Source organism: Amblyomma maculatum, chromosome 1, assembly GCF_055883805.1.
Source record: "Amblyomma maculatum isolate TAMU_Amacu chromosome 1, ASM5588380v1, whole genome shotgun sequence".
Taxonomy (NCBI): Eukaryota; Metazoa; Arthropoda; class Arachnida; order Ixodida; family Ixodidae; genus Amblyomma; species Amblyomma maculatum.
The window spans coordinates 392,643,981-392,665,668 of record NC_139344.1 but is presented as its reverse complement, the minus strand read 5'-3'; the positions used below and the strand labels follow the sequence as shown (position 1 = coordinate 392,665,668).

The 21,688-nt window shown below is 48.7% G+C and overlaps 1 protein-coding gene and 1 pseudogene across 5 annotated transcripts in view; one reads left to right on the top strand and one right to left on the bottom strand.

Moving 5' to 3' along the window:
- Window positions 1-5,760: 5,760 nt before the first annotated feature.
- LOC146208560 (uncharacterized) overlaps window positions 5,761-21,688 on the bottom strand; it is an 88,513-nt gene continuing 72,585 nt past the window's right edge. For all 5 annotated transcript variants that reach the window (XM_084594890.1, XM_084594909.1, XM_084594900.1 and 2 more), the window contains exons 3-4: window positions 11,336-11,575; window positions 5,761-6,366 (exon numbers count right to left, since the gene is read on the bottom strand). In XM_084594890.1, the coding sequence (XP_084451016.1) occupies window positions 6,137-6,366; window positions 11,336-11,575 (470 nt within the window). In that variant the 3' untranslated portion in view covers window positions 5,761-6,136. The remainder of the gene's footprint in view (window positions 6,367-11,335; window positions 11,576-21,688) is intronic.
- LOC146208561 (uncharacterized) lies at window positions 14,095-17,936 on the top strand (annotated as a pseudogene).

The following is a 21,688-nucleotide window of genomic DNA, read 5'->3' as shown; positions in this document are numbered from 1 at the left end:
AATGCGAATTGTGCGCCACTTATTGGTAAGTGGCTTATTTGTAAGTAGTTAGGGCACTCGACTGCTGTGCCCGAGGATGCGGGATCGAATCCCGGCCACGGCGGCCGCTTTTCGATGGAGGAGAAAAGCTAGGAGCCCGTGGGCTGTGCGATGTCAGTGCAAGTTGAAGAACCCCAGGTGGTCGAAATTTCCGGAGCCCTCCACTAAGGTGTCTCTCATAGCCAGAATCGCTTTGGGACGTTAAACTCTTACATAACTTGAATCAACCCAAACTTACTCGCAAATAGAATGCTTGCCCCAAAAGAAGGGCAAGATAAATACAAAGTGGTCTTTGACCCCTCAGAAATGCTACTTCATATCATAGAGAATTATGATGTAATTCATATCAGGAAATGATATCCACTGAAAGAATTCCCCGCAAACTGAAATGAAACGTCAGAAATTCTGGCGGATTTACAAAACAAAATTTAACATCGAATCATTTCCAGTTTTTACTGCTTCAGGTCCATGGTCTAGTTCCCTTGAGCATCCTTGATCCCTTGACTGCACTGAGCAGGACTAAAAAAAATATGTTGTGAAATGTTATATGTTATGGAAATATGAAAGCTGCTTGCAGGCAGTTCTATTCTAGCGCCATTGCTGCGTAGCTTTCGAAACCAGCTCTCCCATAAAAATGTGCAACAAATTTAATGTTTGCAGTATGTGTGTTCGCCCGGGAGTCTTACCCAACACGCACGGCTGCTTCGCGGCAGCGCCATCGCCATGAGCGACGAAAAGAAAAAAGTACCGCATATGGCAGGGGGCGCTCGCAATGCCCGCGCAGCGCCTACGGCCGTTCTGGCCGATAGCTTAATGGAATAAGCCTTCGCGGCGCCTGCTGGCGCCCGTGGCCAGCCGTGTGTTTACGCGGCATCGCATGGACCGCGGAAGAAGCCGCTGAGCGGCCGCCATGTCCAAGAAGGGGGCGGGCCGCTCAGCGCCGGCCTTGCCACCCGGCAGGGGAGGCCGGGGGGGCGCCCCGGGCCGGGCTAGCCCCGGCCGCGGAGGGGGTGCCTCCCCCGGCCGAGGAGGTCTTCGAGGGCCCGCACCACCGCCTCCTCCCGCCGAGGCCCCGCTGACTGACATCTCGCCGCCCACCGAGAGAGACATCGAACGCAAGAAGCTCCGGGACATCATGGACCGCAAGGTACTCGTGTGGGACCGGATGATGGGCACAGACAAAGAGGACGACCGCAGGCTTGGCTTGGAGACGTTCAAGCGACTCAGCGAGGACGAGATCGCGCTCGCCACCAGGAACCTCTCCAAGGACAAGCTGAAGGAGTTTATCGACCTCAAGATACACTACTTCGACCAGCTGGCCAACGCAAGAAACCATGATAAGCGCGTCGAGGGGCTGCGGCGCTTCAAGAAGGTGGGTGACGACGAGTTCCACCTGGCCAAGATGCTGGGGCCCGGCGACAGCCTCGAGGACATGGTCAAGATTCGCGACGAACTCGACAAAAAAGAGGAGGCCAAGCGGGCCGAGGAGAAGAAGAAAAAAGATTTGCTGGATAAGATTAAGAAGCAGCAGCAGGACTTCGATCAGCGCCTTCCCAAAGTAAGCGTAAGCTTGACAGACCCGAACTTGACACCCCAGATGCTAGCTAAGCAGCAGCTCTTGCACCTCGCCGAAATCGAAAAGGCCGCCGCCGAAAATGTGGCACAGGTCGCCTACGGCGTGCCGCATCATGACGTGATCGCACAGCAGCAGCACCTTTTGGCTGCGGCAGCACAATTTCCTCCGATGATGACACCGTATTCACCGATGTCTCCTTTTCCACCCATGGTGCCGCCCTTGTCGCCAATACCACCGATGTCTGCACCTGTTTCACCAATGCCGCCCATGATGCCTGGTGGCTTCTACGGGCCAATGCCATCCGAGCTTCCCGGTGCGCAGACCCCCCATAGCGCGTTTGGTCCTGTTGCAATGGATTTGGACAACAAGATGCGCTTGCTCTCCCAACTCGAGGCAACGCGAACAGCACTCCAGTGCCAACCTGTGGGCTCACGTTCAAGCATGGCGGAGGAGATTAAGGCCAACCTGCGTAAGCTCAACCGCCTCAAGATGAAGCTGATCGACGAGATCCTTGGCGAAGGCGGTATGCCGACGGGAGGCTTCGAGGAAGTGCGGCGAACATTTGAACACGTGAGGAAGCGTCCTGAGGGAGAAAAATCGAAGAAAGACCGTAAGATCATTGTGGAGTTCGTAGGACCTGGTGGCAAACTTTCAGAGCTCGATTTAGGAAAAGAGGTTGACAAACTTGAGAAACGGGGAGACAAGAAAAAGACAATCGTTCTTGAGCAAGAGTTTGCTGGTGCAGTGCAGTCGCCGTCGTTAACTAACACCACGACTTGTCCAGTTCACACATGTCCGGCGTATCAGCAGTGTCTTGGCTACGGCTGCATGACGTCAGCACCTGTAGGATCTGTGTCGCAAACTGTATGCGCAAACGAGCAGTATACCTACTCTCATCCTCAGCTAAACTATGGTTGCCCTCCGCTGGACGTAAAACCTGAAGTTATATGGGAAAGGAAGGAGACTAAAACGTATGCCGACAAGTCGACATTGATAGATCCACCGGAAGCGCTGAAATACATGGACGCGGCCGTCATGTCTGACGACCAAACTGTTGTAAAGGAGGAGTACAATCACTACACATGCGAAGAACCGCTGTTCGAGCCCACTCGAAATTCACCTGCGCATTCTCCACCCGCTGGATATGAACTGATGAAGCCAAACTACGTACCTGTAGTCCCTTTAGCTATGCTTCAACAGGGGCTGAACTGCCTGGACGGTCGCGTGAGACCGCAACATGAAATTGGCATTTCTGCCATACCGATGGAAGACGACCCTGAGTATGCCCCCGCATTCGGGCGTCGGTCGTGCCCACCCGTTATATCGAAGACCACGATCGTCGTCAACAGAGCAGAAGAAGCAGCCTCACCAGCACCCGCCGCGCCGGTGACAGTAGCAGCACCTACTCCCGTGGCCGTGGCAGCTAGTCCTGTGCCAATGGCTGCGAGTCCGATAAACGGTGGGGCAACTGCAATGCAAGTCTCAACGCCTATGCCAATGGCCTCGGCTGGTGCAATGACGCCGGTCATCGTCCGTCGATCCCGCTCCTCCTCTTCCGGCCGCAGTGATGTTAACAAGAGAATTCTCCATGCCAGCATGGAACGCCTCGCCAAGTCTATCGACGACATGTACACCACGCTCAGCTCGCCTACGAGAAGCAGGGCAAGGCGGCGGCGGTCCAGGTCTTTCGACGACGACGACGATGACGACGACTACATGACGCGGACAACTCCGACACGTCGGCGCAGGCGACGCTTCTCCAGACGAAGAAGATCGAGGGGATTTCCGGACCATTGGCGGGATGACGATTCTGACGAAGATGACGATGGAATGGGCGAACCGACGTTCAGGACAAGAAGGCGGCGCAGCTGGGACAGGAGGAGCCGGTCAAGGGGGTCGGACCAGGACGAGCTGCCTTCTCTCTGGGGCTGGCTCTGCCGGAGCCTCTGTAACCTCACAGAAGGCGCCGACCAGAGAATGCGCAACGAAGCCCGTGACATCAGAGTGCTGCAGATGGGTAACCGGATTCGCACCCTCATCCAGAACGTCATTCGGGTATCCAGAGAAGTAATAGAAGCCCGCAGGGCAATACAGCAAAGCGGGCTCAAAGGGGACGACTACGTGAAGAATATCTTTGCAGCCGAGAGTAAACTCTGGGAGCTGATTGACCTCGAGGCACAGTTAGCCAACGAGTTAGCACTGTATCGCCAGTCGGACTTCGCCACGGATGATCAATACTTCCAGGGTCTAGCAAACGCCGAAGACAAGATCCGGAGGCTAATCGGCGTCGAAACGCAATTAGCGCGTGAAATCGGCAATTGGCGCAAGTCATCTGGCAAGAAGCTTGGCGCGCCTTCCAAGACAACCATATACACGGCGCTGTCGCGGCTGCCATCCCTGCCGTCTTTCGTCCGTTCGTCGGCCAGCCGCACGAGTTCTTTCCTGTCGTCGTCACCCAGTGCGACGACATCGGCAGCAGGCACGACGACAACTGCGTCGACGTCTGGCTCAGCGACGCCTTCAGGGACAGCGACGCCAACAACCGCAGCGTCAGGCAGTGCTACCACGACTGCCAGTTCGTCCAGCACCGCCGGCAGCAAAAAATCGGCAAAGTCCAAGGGGAGTTCGAAAAAGAAAAAGAAGAAAAAGAAATCTAAGAAAAAGAAGTCTAAGACCAGTTCCAAGAAGAAGAAAAAGAGGAGGAAGAAGAAGTCAAAGAAGTCGAGCAAGAAGAAGAAGAAGAAAAAGCGCAGACGCAGGAGCAAATCTAAATCTAGCAAGAGCAAAAAGCGCAGGAAGAAGCGCAGGAGGAAGAAAAAGTGATCGTGGTTCGGGGTGTTCCGTGGGTGCTTATCGTAACACGGCTGATTCGGTCGAGGACACGCAGCCACTCGGTGTTTCTGTGGACTTGTGCCGTATAAACTGCTGCCCAGCCATGGAAATGCTTTTCGTTGCACTGGCAACCGGTATAACGTGCGCCGTATTCGGTATGGCGAACATTCGAGTTGAGTGCACATTACGTCATATTTTCAGTCAAAGCGACTCGTGGCCAGAAGTCCCAAAAGGCGACCTGTTTTCATATCCCCATGGGCATGTGCCGGCGCAGTACAAATTGATCAGCTTATAATTCGAATGAAATACAGATGTAGCAATTGTAATCTGCTCTCTTGAAACTCTTGATTCTTACAGAATTTGGTCCTTGTCGCGAGAGGGGAATCATGGCAGGCTTGCTTGTGGTTAATTACCGACCACCGCAATCCAAGTGTCGTTTTTGCCTACCGTCTCCATCCGCCGTTCATCCACCCATCCTTCATCCGCGATTAAAAATAATTGATAGATGTTACTGCGCGCACTATGTCGAATATAGTACAGTATTTGTGCAAGCCTAGTCTATATGAATCTGAAGCATCGTCAAAGGAAGGTCAGAGTTCATCCCGCATACCAATGCGTTTCGATTTAGAATATATAACTGTCATTGCGACCTGTAAGTAACGTACACATTTAATACGACATGCGGTGGTCGTAAGCGGATGATTCACTGTTCATGAAAGGGTAAATTTGCAGAATCCCCCAGATTTATAACAAGGCAGCAGTAATACGCTAACAGTGAGTTTTCAGTTCTAAGCGAATTAGGCAGCAATTATTCAACGCAAAGCGAATGTTCTTGAATCGGAACGAATACGCTGAGATAGCCAGTATGAACACGAAGGAATAATGGAGTGAAATGCAGTATAGTTCAAGCAATAAACTCGACCATGGATGATGTCAAGTATACGGGAGCAACAAACACTTTGCAACCAAGCGCTAATGATTTAAGAAATGAATACGCCAGCTCAGGGAGAATATATTGTACGTTTGGCGTATACTTTTTTTTTTTTACGCGAATGACATCTGAAAGCAAACTTCTCATCGCACAAACGTTAAAATACTTCGGAATCATCCAGTGTAAAATTCGAACTCCCAGAATGCTAAGATGGGTACAGACTTCAGGGCAATTAATGGCTGTCTTCGTAACGCAGCAAATAAAAACAAAACAAAAAAAAGAAAACGTTCAAACCTCTTTCTCGACTCAGGTACGAGCTCCTTGACACGCATAGACATTTTATGGCGGGATATAAGTACAAATAATCACACCTGCTTGCACTTTGCAACAAGTTTATTTATTAGTTCCACGAAGAAATCAATTCTCAGCAATTGCCAGCCGCATATAATGTATACAACAATCTGAGTCATTCCAAATATGTTATCTGGTTTATTAAAGCGATATGGTGCAAGCAATAAGTTTTTTATGTATTAGTGCGAAATAACAAAGACTACCATCTGAGACCTAAATCATACACGCTGCGCCCCCCCCCCCCCCCCCCCCCCGTCGAAAGGTGGTGGCCGCTATGTGCTCGCGTATTAACTTTCACTAAGAAGTGCGGGCTCCTTTGTCCTGGCTCCATTGAATGCCAGCCAGAGTAACGCGCCATTGTGTCCTCCTTCAGCGAAGTCCCTATACTGCGGCATTCAATGGACGCCTTAGGGCGGCCCGCAGGCTTCCTTGTGGTTGGTGAGGGCCGCCCCGTACCACTCCAGCTCGCCGAAGAGCTTGGCCATGCGCTCGGAGAAGCCGTCGTCAGTAGCGCTCCCGTCTTCCGAGAGCAGGTTCTGGATCTTGGCGTTGAGGCTGATGAAGGGCACCGTGACCATGCCGAGCTCTCCTAGGAAGCTACGGAGTTGCATGGCGGCTGCGAGCCCAGCTCCGACACCTGCGCACGAAGGAAGGGAGTACGGCTATTCTCTCCAGTATGGTACGAATTTCGATGGTAACAAGAGTGCAGATATTGAAGGCCAACTTAGCATATGTTTTGGCGCTAAAGAAAAAAAAAAAAAGCTAGCGAAAATGATTGACATTTACTTTACAACAGCAGAAGGAGCCTTGCAAATAGAAATTATAGCGAGAAAGAGCAAATGAGGCTCAGAGAAAAGGGATGCATGCCACGTGAGCAATGCAAAAGCTATAAGATGGAGGAAACATAAATGGGTTGACGAGTTATGCTGTGGATTAACTGTTGGTGCGTCAAAATGAAACGTAGTAGCTATAGGAGCCGTTAGGGGGTCATATGATGTAGAAAATAAGGCAGCTGGCTCGGGACATGGCTGGTTGGTTATTAATGGGAACAGGGCTTAGACTTGCTGTAGACGTTATCGAGATGGTAATGATAATTATGATGAGTTACAAACAGCACCAGCCCCAGCGCAAAGCTATTTGTAAGAGCTATGTATTCCTTCGTTGCTTATGTGTAATGCTAGCACGCGGACAACAGAAGCGCACTTTTCGGCATGCGATATTTTCAATAAGTACTTTCTTCTGGGCGAGTTGGTTCATATTAGCAAAAGGTAAAAGACTTGCGCAAAAAGTAGATGAAGAAAGAGACGTGACAACAAGAGAGAGCGCAAACTTCCAACTGGTTTTTGTTGTTGATTTTTATGACTGACGCGGCTTTTGCCTAGAACTCAACAATTCTTCTTGTTTGTTGTTGATTTTTATGACTGACGCGGCTTTTGCCTAGAAAATTGATTTTATTCACTTAGGTTTTCAGCCATTTGGCTGTTTTATCGGTTTTAGTTTGCGACTGCCTGTTTTTACTTTGTTTTTAGGTCTGACTTGGCTTAGCCATAGAAATGTGTTGTTAAGATTTTACGTGTGCTTGTCTGTTTGTGTGTTTGTGTGTGTATCTCTGTGTGTGCGTGTGTGTGTTGTTTGCGCGCGCGCAGTCTTGCATGTGTGTGTATCTGTCTGCGTTTGCTGGTATACCTCGCTTACATCATTCAGCCTTCTTGCACAGCAAACATTTTTTTGGTCTCAGTGATAATCTGATGAGATTTAAGTCATTTTTTGCCCTGCTTGGTAGATGATCTTCGCTGGTTGTGTGCTCACGTGTTTACTCTTGATCAATATGATATGATTTCACTTGTCTATATAAGTAGGTACCGTTTCCTAAATAAAACCAGTTGGAAGTTTGCGCTCTGTCTTGTTGTCACGTCTCTTTCTTCATCTACTTTTTGCGCAAGTCTTTTACCTTTTGCTAATATGAACCAACTCGCCCAGAAGAAAGTACTTATTGAATTGATTTCTCCTACATTGGGCTCTATCCTATCTACTGAGAAGACCACCGATCCGACTACTACGTGCGTAAGACTCATTTCCAGCACCGTCTGCCAAGCAAGGTACATCACGTTTTGTCTCGGAAGGAAAATGGCGCCACTGGAGGTTCGACATTTATTCGGACACGTTAATCCTTCGTGGGGTCACTTAAGACGGATCTGCAAAATCCTCAAATCTGAGTATTGGCACCAAGTTCGACTGCTGGAAGAATGGCTAAAGATATATGTTAGTGAACACAGTCATCCAACAAGACAAGCTCGCCGTCTCGCCGAATTCAAGAAGCTGATAGCCCAGTCAACAGAGTTTCAGTGGCGCCGCATTGTCTGCAATTTGCCTCGACAAGAAAAAAGTAGGCGTGCTACGTCGGACACCCTCGTCGTTCTGGGAGAGGTGCGGCTACCTGATGACGTCAGAAGAACGCTGCAAAAAGGACCGAAGTTCAGTTACGAACCAATGACCAGCAGACCCCAATTACTGGAACTTGTACGGACCGTTGCAGCAGGAGCCAAAGAAGCTAACAAGGTGAGAGTGATTGGCGACGGCGTTGACTGCTTGCTACGAACAGTGGACGCACTCCAGGGAAGGAAGCCTCCCATTATGAAGATAGCTAAGGCAATACAGCGTTGCGGAGCCACCGCACTACAGGCTGATAAAGAAGGGGGCTTTGTGGTCATGCCTGAAACGCTTTTTAAAGAAAAAGCACTTGAAGCATTAGGAAAGAATTTCAAAGAGGTTAAATTTCGCTCCAAAAAGCAGAAATCTATTGCTGTGCAGTTGCTGCAGGATCTTTCCCTTGAGAAAGTTAAGAAAGTCGGCGAAAAATCCAAGAATCACTTCTTAGAAGTATTCTTTTCAGGCAAAACACACAAGCCTGAATGCCCACTGAGGACCATCGTGTCGGAAAAAGGAACCTGGCAAGCCGCAGTAAGTAAGTTCCTGCAGCAGCAGCTTAAGTCCCTGCCACTTGAGGATCCCTTCTTGGTTAAAAGTTCTACTGACGCAGTAGAAGCTCTTCAAAGCCTGAAATCGGCAAAGACAGCCTTTTCCGTAGACGTGGAAGATCTTTATTATTCTGTTCCACAAGGAAGGCTCCTTGAAACTGTCCGGGAGAAGATTGAGTGCTCTAGTGAAATCAACTTCCAGAGCTCATCAGGGCTAAGCACTGACAACTTCATCACCCTGCTTGAGTTTTATCTCAATTCCACAGCAGTATTCTTTAACAAAAAATTCTTTGTCCAAAAAGAAGGGATATGCATAGGTTCTTCTGTGGCACCGGTGCTTTGTGACATCTACTTGTCTGCCGTGGACCGACGAATGTGTGACTTCCTGACAGGCATGGGTGTTCTGAAAGTTCTGAGGTATGTGGATGACTACCTTATCATACTTCAAGCGACGCCTGGATGCGACTTGGATGCCCTTGTCGCCAGAATTGTAGGGCTGTTCACTGCCGAAGCAAAAGGCCTCAAGTTCACCTGGGAATTACCACATTGTCAGGAGATTCAGTTCCTTGATTTGCTTATTACCTTCAGCGATTCCGGATGCGGCCCTTGTTTCAAATACAATCCACGCAGCAAGAAAAGCTTATTGGCCTATGAAAGCGCCCATTCGAAGCTAATCAAACGTGGGATTATAGCTGGTCTTCTTCAAGCCGCACTTGCCAGAAGCTGTTCACACAACCTGAAAAGCAGCGTCACCATCCAGATCAATCGTCTTGAAAAAGCAGGGTATCCCGCCAACGTAATCCACAGTGTAACAGCAAGTCTACTGCATAAAGCACAAAGGAATGACAGTAAGAAAGCCTCGACTGTGCCTCGGCCAAGACATCAGGTTCAAGTCATCCCTTATCTGCACAAAATTTCCCATAACCTGAAGAAGATTGGCAACAGGAATGATGTGACTGTTCTCTTTTCCGCGCCTACTAAGCTGTCAAGCGTCTGTACCGTTCTGGCCAAGAAACGCGAGCGATGTGAAAAGAAGCATGGCACCAGGTTCATTGAATGTTCCACCAATGTTGTGTACAGCCTGCCTCTCACTTGTGGGTGCCTATACATTGGACAAACGGGTAGATGTGTGAATGACCGAATCATTGAACATAAGAGGAATGTGGAAAGCTATAAAACTGGCAACCTGTATGACCATATTGTCTGCCATAAATGCAAACCTGTGTATGAGGGCACTGTAATTCTCGCACGTAGCAAAACCAAAGTGCAGAGAGAGATCATTGAGGCCTTTTTAATAACGAATAACGGTGAAAAATGTATTAGTTCAACCTCTTTGACACTCCTAGATAAGGAGCTAGCCTTTTTGGGACATGTGTGATTTGCTGTGTTACTTGCTGTTACACTGCTTCTTGTTTGTTGTTGATTTTTATGACTGACGCGGCTTTTGCCTAGAACTCAACAATTCTTCTTGTTTGTTGATTTTTATGACTGACGCGGCTTTTGCCTAGAAAATTGATTTTATTCACTTAGGTTTACGGCCATTTGGCTGTTTTATCGGTTTTAGTTTGCGACTGCCTGTTTTTACTTTGTTTTTAGGTCTGACTTGGCTTAGCCATAGAAATGTGTTGTTAAGATTTTACGTGTGCTTGTGTGTTTGTGTGTGTATCTCTGTGTGTGCGTGTGTGTGTTGTTTGCGCGCGCGCAGTCTTTCATGTGTGTGTATCTGTCTGCGTTTGCTGGTATACCTCGCTTACATCATTCAGCCTTCTTACACAGCAAACATTTTTTTTGCCTCAGTGATAATCTGATGAGATTTAAGTCATTTTTTGCCCTGCTTGGTAGATGATCTTCGCTGGTTGTGTGCTCACGTGTTTACTCTTGATCAATATGATATGATTTCACTTGTCTATATAAGTAGGTACCGTTTCCTAAATAAAACCAGTTGGAAGTTTGCGCTCTGTCTTGTTGTCACGTCTCTTTCTTCATCTACTTTTTGCGCAAGTCTTTTACCTTTTGCGATATTTTCGCACCTTTTGCTTATGGGATTCTTCAAGGCTTCCTTCAGACTTGAACATTACGGATACCGCATACAGTTACTGATCGAATCGACCGCGCGCACCAATGTCACAGTCTGCCATTCTCCATGAGCCCAAATAAGCGATCAGACGTCTTCTGTGAGGAGTGTTTCGTGACTGGTCGCTGAACGAGAGCTGTAAAATCGCAACTGTCATCAAAGTAGACATGGCCACGATAATCACAAAACGCAAGTTCGAAGGAAAAACTTTCTGATCATTCCCCATGACTAGCTCGATCGGTCGTGCACGGGGCTCATATCTTTATGCGATTTTAGCATAGCGCTATTTTCTGCAGTGGTTCGCTCGTGCGAGATTAAAACTGCTTCGGCGCAGTGGCACATGTTCGCCCGAACAGGGCCCCAAGGCCGCCTGCGCATGCGCACAATTGGCCCCTCAAACTATATGGTACCATCAGCCATCGTGGCACCAGTTCGAGTCACGTGATCTGAAAAGATCACCGCACAATTCGGTGAGCAAGGTAACGAAAGGAAATAAGTGCGTGAAGAGGATGGGACGCGACCGCGTGACCGATCGTCAGCCGTACACGACGCACCGATAGTATAGGCGACGATGGCGCACGGCTTGTGGCGGTACGAGTCCGGCGGGAACTGGTCCATGGCACTCCCTAGCGCGGGCGCGATGCACCGGTTGTACTCGGGGCACAGCACCACGTAGCCCTGCGCCTCCAAGACCCGCTCGTGTAGCTGCGTCAGCCACGCGGGAGGCGTCTCGTCCGGACCGTGGAAGTGCAGCGGCTTGCGCACCGTCAGCAGGTTCGGCTCGTCCTCGGGGTCTGCGACAATAGCGGGAAGAAGCCATCACGTCCGATTATGAAAATAAATATTGGTTTTAAGAAAAGGAAAGGCGCGTATCTGTCACACTTTCTGGATAGGGAGAAGGTGAAACAGAAAGAACAGGTAACGTAATGGAGGGCTGTAGAATAGTTCCGACCACCCGCACAGCACACGGACGAGCGTTTTTGCGTTTCATCTCCATCGAAACGTGTCACATGAGGTAGATAAGGGTGGCTGTTCCTGGTTGTGGCCGTAGGAAGAAGGAAAAGAAAATGCGCGAGCCTGCTACTGGCTCTGTAGCAGAGCCAACTCCGCTGCCTCGTGCAGACAGAAGTAGAGAAGAAAAAAAAGAAGAGGGAGAGAAAGACGCGCGCCGTAACAGCCGTCGTCCACCACCGAAGCGGTGGCAGGTGCAATGACGGCCTACAACAGATAAAAATCGGTGGCAGGCTAGCCTCCGCCGCAAGCAGCGGTGACCTACCTATGCCAGCTACATCAGGGCCAGGACCAGCCACCCTCCAACTCCCTGTTGTTCCTAGTCCTACGGGACAGGGATTGGCAGGTCAACGCCGCGTGCGGCGGGGGCCAGCCTGCCACCATATTTTTATCTGTTGTAGGCTGTCATTGCACCCGCCACCGCTTGGGTGGTGGACGGCGGCTGTTGTTGCGGCGCGCGGCTTTCTCTCCCTCTTCTTTTTCTTCTCTATTTACTCTTCTGGCTGCACGAAGCAGCCGAGGTGGCTCAGCTACAAAGCCAGTAGCAGGCCCGTCGGAGAAGGCTGATGATTAATTTACACTTCTTTTCCTTCTTCCTACAGCCACAACAACGTGTCACATAGGTTGTTGGCAAGAGCGCAGGAGAAAAATATGTAGTATACGTGCCTGTCAACTGGCTCTAGCTGAACCATCACCGCTGCCTCGCGAGCATAGAGGAGAATTGAAAAAAATATAAGAAAGAAAGAAAGAAAGAAAGAAAGAAAGAAAGAAAGAAAGAAAGAAAGAAAGAAAGAAAGAAAGAAAGAAAGAAAGAAAGAAAGAAAGAAAAACAGGCGCGCCGCATCAGTCGTAGTCCGCCACCGAAGCGGCGGCGAGTGCAATGACGGCACGCGCAACACGCACAGAAACGCCGGTGGTGAGAAGCCTCCTCCATAAAGGACGAAGGCTCCTAGGTTGGTACACAGCCCCGAGGGGCCGGGAGCAGCCACCTCACCCTGTGTGGCGGCTGCTCCCACGAAAATAAACATCTTCGGCGGATGAGTTTCGATGTAGGCGAAACGGAGTGGCGTCCGTGTGTTGTACGATGTCAGCGCATGTTAAAAATCCCCAGGTGGCCAAAATTTCCGGAGCCTCCCACCTACGGTGTCTCTCATAGCCTGAGTCGCTCCGAGACGTTTACCCCACAAACCAAACAAAGCAAACCATCATTTCAAGTAGCTTTCCTCTCTGACCGTTCATCAAGGCTTAAACCGCCTCTTCCCATTTTTTGTTACGCCCCTCTTTCTTATCCCACGTGCAAGGTAGCCAAACGAAGCGCTGTTGTGGTATGGTATGGTATGGTATGGTATGGTATGGTATGGTATGGTATGGTATGGTATGGTATGGTATGGTATGGTATGGTATGGTATGGTATGGTATGGTATGGTATATGGTATATGGTATATGGTATGGTACGTTTAATATTCCATGCTGCACGTGGACATAGTGTACACCGTCGGAGAAGGCTGATGATTAATTTACACTTCATCAGATTATTCAAAATGCACCAACAGCACACAGGGCTGTTTACACCCCGCCTCTATCGACATAAGCATGCTAGACACGGCTGCTAATGTATAGCTTTCCTCTGCCTAACCTCCCACCCTCTTCTCTCTCTCTCTCCTTCCTCCCTGTCAACTAGTTTTATTTTTTTACTTATCTATGTGACATCGGACACGGCCCTGGCGACTGCAGATACATTCGCGGGGGCAGGCATTGCAGCGAATTGGCGTCGCTCAGCCTTGCTGCACTGATCGCAGAAGGTAGAAGCTGCACGCTGAAAATAATTCGGACCTCTCCCCCCCGTACGACTGCTATCGCGATGCCCACTGTGAAGTGCAAGAAATAGATTTCTAACACACCTAACGCGAATATTATATTCAATAAACATGCTGTTTCGCAGGCATCGGAAAGCTAACTGTACAATGGCGCCATGGAAGGTGGTGCTGGTGAAAAACAAAAACAGTTTTAATGATCTACGCAGTGAGGTTGTTACCGCTCGGAACGAGCATTGTAAATGTGCTTAGAACAAGCAATATTGATGGCGGAAGACGATCCCTTCTGGTGGGAACTGTTGTATATTTAGTTTCGGTTCGAGTTTGTGATCACCGGCCGCCAGAGGCACCAGGGTCGCTCTGTGTATATAAGTGACTGCATGTTGAAATAAAGGGGATTTTCTTGGTTGCTTGGCAGTCCGTGTACATCTGCGGCACACGCCGCTACAACATTGGCGACGAGGATTGGCCGATTTCGGGGGGCGTGACTTTCGCCGCTTGCTCTTCGGCGCCATGAGTGTTTCGGGACTCGCGCCACCGCCCCGTTCCTGCCCGCGCCTGGCCAACCTGCTCTTGCGTGGCCGCAATGGTTCCGCATCTTCGAGAACTACCTCCTTGCTTCGGGTGCCTCCGACTGCACACCGGATCGTCGCAAGGCACTACTTCTTCAGTCTCGGGGTAGAAGGTCAGCGCATATTTTACACCCTCCCATCTTTGGACAACGCCAAGCTCGGTGAGCAAATTGCTACTGATAACGCATCGGGCTCAGGCGATGCAAGGCCTGAAGTATCATCGTATGATATCGCAGTGGCCGCTCTGCATGCTCATTTTTCGGCAACAAGCAATGTTGTTGCCGAACGGCATCGTTTTAGTAGGCGTGTCCAACAAGTTGGTGAATCAGTGAATGAGTACATCACTGCATTACGGGAGCTTTCTGCTACATGCTCGTTTCCTGTTGAGAAAGATTCGCTGCGTGACCAGTTCGTTGCGGGTATTTCGTCTCGGAGCTTGCGCGAACGTTTTCTTCTTGAAGGATCGTCCCTCTCGTTCGCTAGAGCGGTACTCCTGGCAAGGCAGTTTGAGCAGGCGTACTATGATCTGCAAAAATTTCCTTCTGAAGTTGTTGGACGTATAAATACTCGTGGAAATACGCCTACGCGCACACCATATTCCGACCAGAGCTCGAAGCACACAGCCGCCAATCGCGTTGTTATCGCTGCGGTTCATCTCAGCACAGTGCGGCATCATTTCGCTGTCCAGCCAAAAGCAAGCGTTGTCACCATTGCGGTGTTATGGGTCACTTCCGCTCTGTTTGCAAGAAACGAGGCTCCGCTCCGGTTCGTGAGGTAGACAGCCAAAATTCTTCTAGCGAGGAAGTTTTGAGCATTCTGGCTGTGACGACGGCCGCTCGCTCCGCAGTCCACGTCACAGTTTCGATTGGCCGCACGGACATAACTTTCCTTGTAGATTCTGGGTCATCTGTTTCCATTGTTACACAGGACCTTTTCAAGCAGCATTTTGGAGACCACGTACTTTTTGCCCCAACAGTTCGGTTACTAGACTATTCAAAACAGCCAATTCCGGTTCATGGCTGTTTCTTCGCTGACGTTACGTGCAAAGCTTACACAACAAGTCTTCTTTTCTATGTTGTAGAACAAGGCACCTCACTCTTGGGCATTGATGCCATCAAGGCGCTCGGGCTACAGATTGATGGGTCATCTCTTCAATGCCTTGAAACGACGCTAACGTCTAATTCTCGAAGGGAACAGCGCTCTGAGCCGACAAAAGCCGTGCAGGAAATTAACCTCCCAAAGGAATTAGTTGAAGAGTTTGGATCTCTTTTCGATCCAGGTCTTGGCCTCGCAAAAGGTTTTGTGCACCACGTCAAAACGCGATCCACAGTGCAGCCATTTCAATCAAAATTTCGGCGCCTTCCGCTCTCACTGCGACCATTGGTAAGAGCTCCGTCGATTGGAAAATATGAACGTGATAGAGAGGGTGGAGGCATCTGAATGGGTGTCACCCATTGTGGTCGTTAAAAAGAAAGAGGGAGGTATTCGCCTCTGTGTAGACCTTCGACAAGCAAACAAAGCTGTCGTAGCAGACAGCTTTCCCCTTCCTCATACAGAAGAGCTATTGCATAGTCTAGTGGGGGCAACAAATTTTTCTAAGCTAGACCTCGCATCAGCTTACCACCAGGTCATGCTTCACCCTGCGAGTCGCGATTTGACCGCATTTCTTACTCACGAAGGCCTATTTTGTTTTAAGAGTGCTTCGGGCTGGCTTCCGCGCCCTCTGCATTTCAGAGTATGATGTCCAAAGTCCTGCAGGGATGTAAGGGCGTGCTTTTCTATATAGATGATATTATAGTCTTCGGACGGGGCCGCCAGGAGCACATAGATAACCTTGCATCAGTACTTAGACGCATTAAAGAGGCAGGACTCAAGTTGAACAGGAAATGTATCTTCGATACGCAGGAACTCTCATTTTTGGGTCACAGGATCACAGCAAGGGGTATTGTTCCACTGGAGGAAAAGGTTGCTTCCATCAAGGATACCCCGGCACCCACCGATGCAGCCAGCCTTCGATCGTTCCTTGGACTGGTCGAATACTACTCTAGGTTCGTTCCCAACTTTGCCGAGATGGTTGAACCGATGCGTGTTCTTCTTCGAAAAGGGCAACCATTTGTTTGGTCTGGCGAGGTAGACTCCAGTTTTCGAAAGATCAAAGAGGCACTTGCGTCCAGCACAGTCCTGCGGATGTTCGATGCATCCCTTCCCGTTGTAGTTTCCACTGACGCTTCTGACTGTGGGCTTGGAGCGGTTCTCCAACAGGTGGATGGAGAGGAACTGCACACAGTCGCCTTTGCTTCTCGAGCACTTTCATCCGCAGAAAGGAGATATTCAGTAGGGGAACGTGAAGCACTTGCGTGTGTTTGGGCGTGCGAGAAGTGGCATGTCTACTTGTGGGGACGCCATTTCACATTGCTTACTGACCACCAAGCCTTGGTCGCATTGCTTTCTACACAAAGGCCAGGAAGGCGTCCTTTGCGAATAGCACGGTGGGCGGAGCGCCTACTGCAGTGCAACTATACAGTAAAGTACCGGAAGGGTTCGCAAAATCGAGTAGCAGATGCGCTTTCTCGTCTCCCTGCGTCATCTCCTCAGGAAGAAGAGACTTTACCAGATGAAACTGTATCAGTTGCCTTTGTATCTTTTTCCATTACCAGGGAAGAGTTTGAACAGGCCCAGTCGGAAGACTGCACACTGCAACAAATCAAGGCTTACATTGAATCGTCGTGGCCTACGCACAAATCCTTGCCGGGTGAGCTTCAACCTTTCTTCAAACTTCGCAATGAGCTTTCAGTGGTGGACAATTTGATTTTGCGTGGCGAACGCCTTGTGGTCCCCGCATCACTTACACCGCGGATAATTACCGCTGCTCATGAAGCCCACCCTGGAATTGTACGAACGAAAGCACGTCTGCGAGAAAAATTTTGGTGGCCAGCCATGGACAGGCAAGTCGAGCTAGCTATCCAAACACGTAGTATATGTCAGGCAGCGGACAAAAGCTCGAAGGTTAGGGCTGCACCATTGAACCCGGTCCCCTTACCAAAGGAACCGTGGCTAAAGCTGGGAATGGATATTGTTGGCCCATTTGAGAGAGCGCCACACGATTGCCGATATGCAATCACGCTGGTCGACTACTTTTCTAAGTGGCCCGAGGTATATTTTTGCAACCAAGCCACAACACGCACAGTCACAAGCTTCTTGGTGTCAGTGTTCGCACGTGAAGGTTACCCAGAAGAAATCGTTTGCGATAACGGGCCACAGTTTTCATCTCGAGAGTTCCAAGCTTTTCTGCAGGATCGCGGCATCCGCTTGCGGCATTCGTCCGTATACTACCCCCAAGCAAACGGTCAAGTAGAACGGTTTAACAGAGTTTTTAAAAGTTTTGTTCAAGTAGCTACACTCGAGCAGCGTCCCTTACGCCAGACGGTAACAGAATACTTGGGCGTTTACCGTTGCACGCCACATGCCACAACTGCAGTTGCCCCAGCACTTCTCCTGCATGGACGTTTGCCAAGAACTCGGCTTGATGTGGTTGGGTACCCGTCAGCCATATTTTCGACTGACCCTAGTGCGGAGCTCCACCGCCTACGCGAGCGGGTGAAGCAAAAGCAACAATCCAGTAAACTCTACACAGACGCTCGCAGGGCCGCAAGGGAAACCAAAGTGGATGTTGGTGACCTTGTACGGGTACGGAGACCTACAAATGCATTTAAAGGTGACTTCGCTTTTAGCAGCCCAAGGAAAGTGATAAGAAAGCAGGGGCAATCGTCTTTTCACCTTGATGATGGGAAAAACGTGGAACGCTTCAAAATTGTCGAGGATGCCACAAGCTTCTGCATCCCTTTGTGGGTGGGGTGAAAGGAATGGTACAAATGATACCGCTACGGAAAGCAGCTCACCGCCTACCATGGACGGACCCGTTTCAGAAGCGCCAACCGGGTCTTCAGCTGTGGCTGCTGCTAAGCAGCACCCTATGCCACCAGTGACCTGCTGTGAACCGGAAGAGACTTCGCCTGCAGCCAGTGGGTTCTCTGAAGCATCGGGACCACAGCGTAGGGTACAGCCACCAAGGAACAGGCGACCCCCAGACCGCTATGGACACTAAGTGCAGAAGGACTCGTTGTGCTGCAGTGAACATGAATTTGTCACTCTCTGCACGAATGTTGTTGAGTTTGGAAGATGTGGACATTATTGAAGTGTATCTTGTTTTGTTTGTTTGTTTTGTTTTCTATATACTTTTGTTTTAAGTGCTAGGACAAGCACGTTGTCGTTATTGTAAATATAATTCGGTAAACGAGCACTAACGTACTACCACTACTAAATTACTAACCAATGTAGCCGTTTTTATAAGGAAGGGAATATGTTGTATATTTAGTTTCGGTTCGAGTTTGTGATCACCGGCCGCCAGAGGCACCAGGGTCGCTCTGTGTGTATAAGTGACTGCATGTTGAAATAAAGGGGATTTTCTTGGTTGCTTGGCAGTCCGTGTACATCTGCGGCACACGCCGCTACAAAAAGCGATGTATGCATGCTCCATGCAAGCCGAACTTTCTAAGCTCTCGGTTGAACGACCTCTTTTAGTTCTATCCATTAACTTAAGGGCTACAGCCGAGAAAACAAGGCTTATCGAGCACTCATCGTAATAAGTGCAGACGCTGATATTTCCTTTCGTTTCGGGCGGAACTCACCAGTAGAGGCCCCCGCCCGCCTCACATTATCGATAAGCGAGCAGCCGGCCTTGTGCTACACGCGTTTCCGTTAAGTCCTCAATGCTGGGTCCTTGACAGAACACCCGCTGTAGACCCACGCTATTCTTCGAGTGACACTGACTTCCTACCTTACGCTACTCGCATCTCCACGAATGAGCCCATCCGAGAGGCTCGCTTATTCCAGGCCCGTCACTGGAAATGCGGAGGTCCAGTTTACTCTTTTGCAAGACGTCGCCGCAGTGCAGCCGTCCTGGCGTCCATTCAAAACGAAGACGGGTTGCCATACGCGAATATTTTTCTTTCAGCAGGGCGCTTAGTGTTGTTCAAGAAGCCGATATGCCTAAATCATGAGCTCGGCTCCCACCTTTTGTATATGGCTGTTTTTTACCTACTATACAAATATCTCCCAGAGGAAGCAGGTTCTAAACCGACCGCGGTGGCCGCCATTCGATGTTGACGAAAAGCATAGGGCGCCCGTGTTCTGTGCGATTGTAAGCTGCTTGATAAGAAAGGGAACACACAGTATCTGCCACACTTTCTCCGTGGACACATAAACCGCGCCAGGGGAATGTAGAAAGGTGGGAATGAAAGCGGAAGGAGAGAAAGAGTATCATAGTATAGAGGGCAACTGGGTAATTTCGACCACCTGGGGATATTTAACGTGCACTGACATCGCACAGCACACGGACGCCTCTCTGTTTCGCCTCCATCTCACCGCTCTGCCACCCCGGCGGGGCAAATTTCGGGGGCTACCTCACATGGTAGAAATTTTCGGAGCCCTCCATTACGGTGTCGCTCGTAGCGTGAATCGCTTTGAGACGTTAAACCCCATGACGTACCTAAACAATACACCGCAGTCGAATCCAACTAATTACGACCTTGCCGAAAAGGACGGTTTTCTCCGTTTTTAATAGCGTATAGCCTCTGGAATCGGCGACAAAAATCTAGGTCGATGCATGAACTTTGTTTTTGAAATTCGACCGGCGAGGACAAATATGTATTGTTTCCAGGTTTTCTGCTGCTTACAAAGACCTCATTTTTGGTGATAGTGGACTCTCTGTGGTTAGCGTATGTGGTACCCCGTCGATAAAGGCCAACTTCTATTTTGTCATGTGTCTCTTTAAAGAGGAAAGAGGGTATGCATACGCACGGATCAGTCTTCACAACTTCATCTGAGATATGTAGCTGATTTCAGGGGTCCGGCCGTTACATCCTCTAGAAAGTAATTGAAAAGTTACAGAAGTGCATTCGTTCTTTAGTGCTGCATGGCCGGCATGCAAGCTGCTAAGCCCAAATCCTGAGATTCAAATATATATATATATATATATATATATATATATATATATATATATCCTTATATATATATATATATCCTTATATATATATATATATCCTTATATATATATATATATCCTTATATATATATATATCCTTATATATATATATATCCTTATATATATATATATCCTTATATATATATATATATATCCTTATATATATATATATATATATCCTTATATATATATATATATATATATATATATATATATATATATATATATATATATATATATATCGTTATATATATATATATATATCCTTATACATATATATATCCTAAATCGGTCTAAATCGGTCTAGCCGAACACGACACCCGAGTCCAAGAACTCAGACCGCAGTCTAGGCGGATAAGCTGATGAATGGGCGGACATCTGTTGGACAATAATGTTTCATCACCACCCAAATGTCCTTGGGAGCGCGGCATTCCGCCAGTCCGGTCGTTGTCCATCCATCGCGAAGGCATATTTTGACCTGGAACTGTATAGCGTTTGCGAAATAAACAAATCAGGTCCTGAAAAATTTGTGCCGGCGCTTACAACTTGTTTTTCTAATAAAAAGTAGGTAATTACTAGTAAGCAATTACTAAAATTATTGGATTGCTGAGGACGTTTTAATTAAAAAGTAATTAATTGCAAAATAAAAAAGTCAATTTATTGCAAGTAATCAGCAACTTGTAATGCATTGTGTGAAACTCCACTCGGTGCAAATAAATAAATTTGAATTTTCGAATATCTACCTTTACTTATACGTGGTTTAGAAGTGGCGACGTTTATAATAGCAATAATTTACAGAGCACTGGAAAGATCTGCATTGGAGAAATGCGAAAGCATACGCGTTGGCTGCTCTGTATTGGCTCCTATAAGCGTCATGGCTCAGCACTTCTGAGTTTCAAGACTAGATACTAGTCAATGGTCATGACTTTAACACAGGTCATGGATTCTATAGTCATGCGCATTAGATCTCTCACCTGGCTGACTCGTGACAAGTGACTATGACAGACGACATATGACGACTATAATTACTCACATGACATGACATTTATATATCACTTTTTGCTTTCACGTTTTGCGGACACATTTTCGCTATTCGACAAGTGAGACAATGGCATGCAAAACACATCCTCCAGCGCTGTGCCACCCTTCTCCCTCTTACCACATCTGGTGCGCAATTTCTTTTAAACCACGCCTCTTTGGTATCAAAATTGTGACGTAACCGGTCCCCAGCAGCGTTCCCAGGGGTGTGTTACCATTTAGCTGCCTGATTGGATATACGAACTGACATATTGTAGCAGCCTCCAACAATATGCACCACGTGACCTATCGCATGGGCCTATAAGAGGAGGAGAAGTGCAGAGGGCGTTATCAGAGATCCAGAAAGTATACAGGGGGCAGCACGCTACCAGTCGCGTGGTGGCGCTCACCACGGAAAAAAGCGTGGGAATCGGGCCTCGCTGCGCCAGC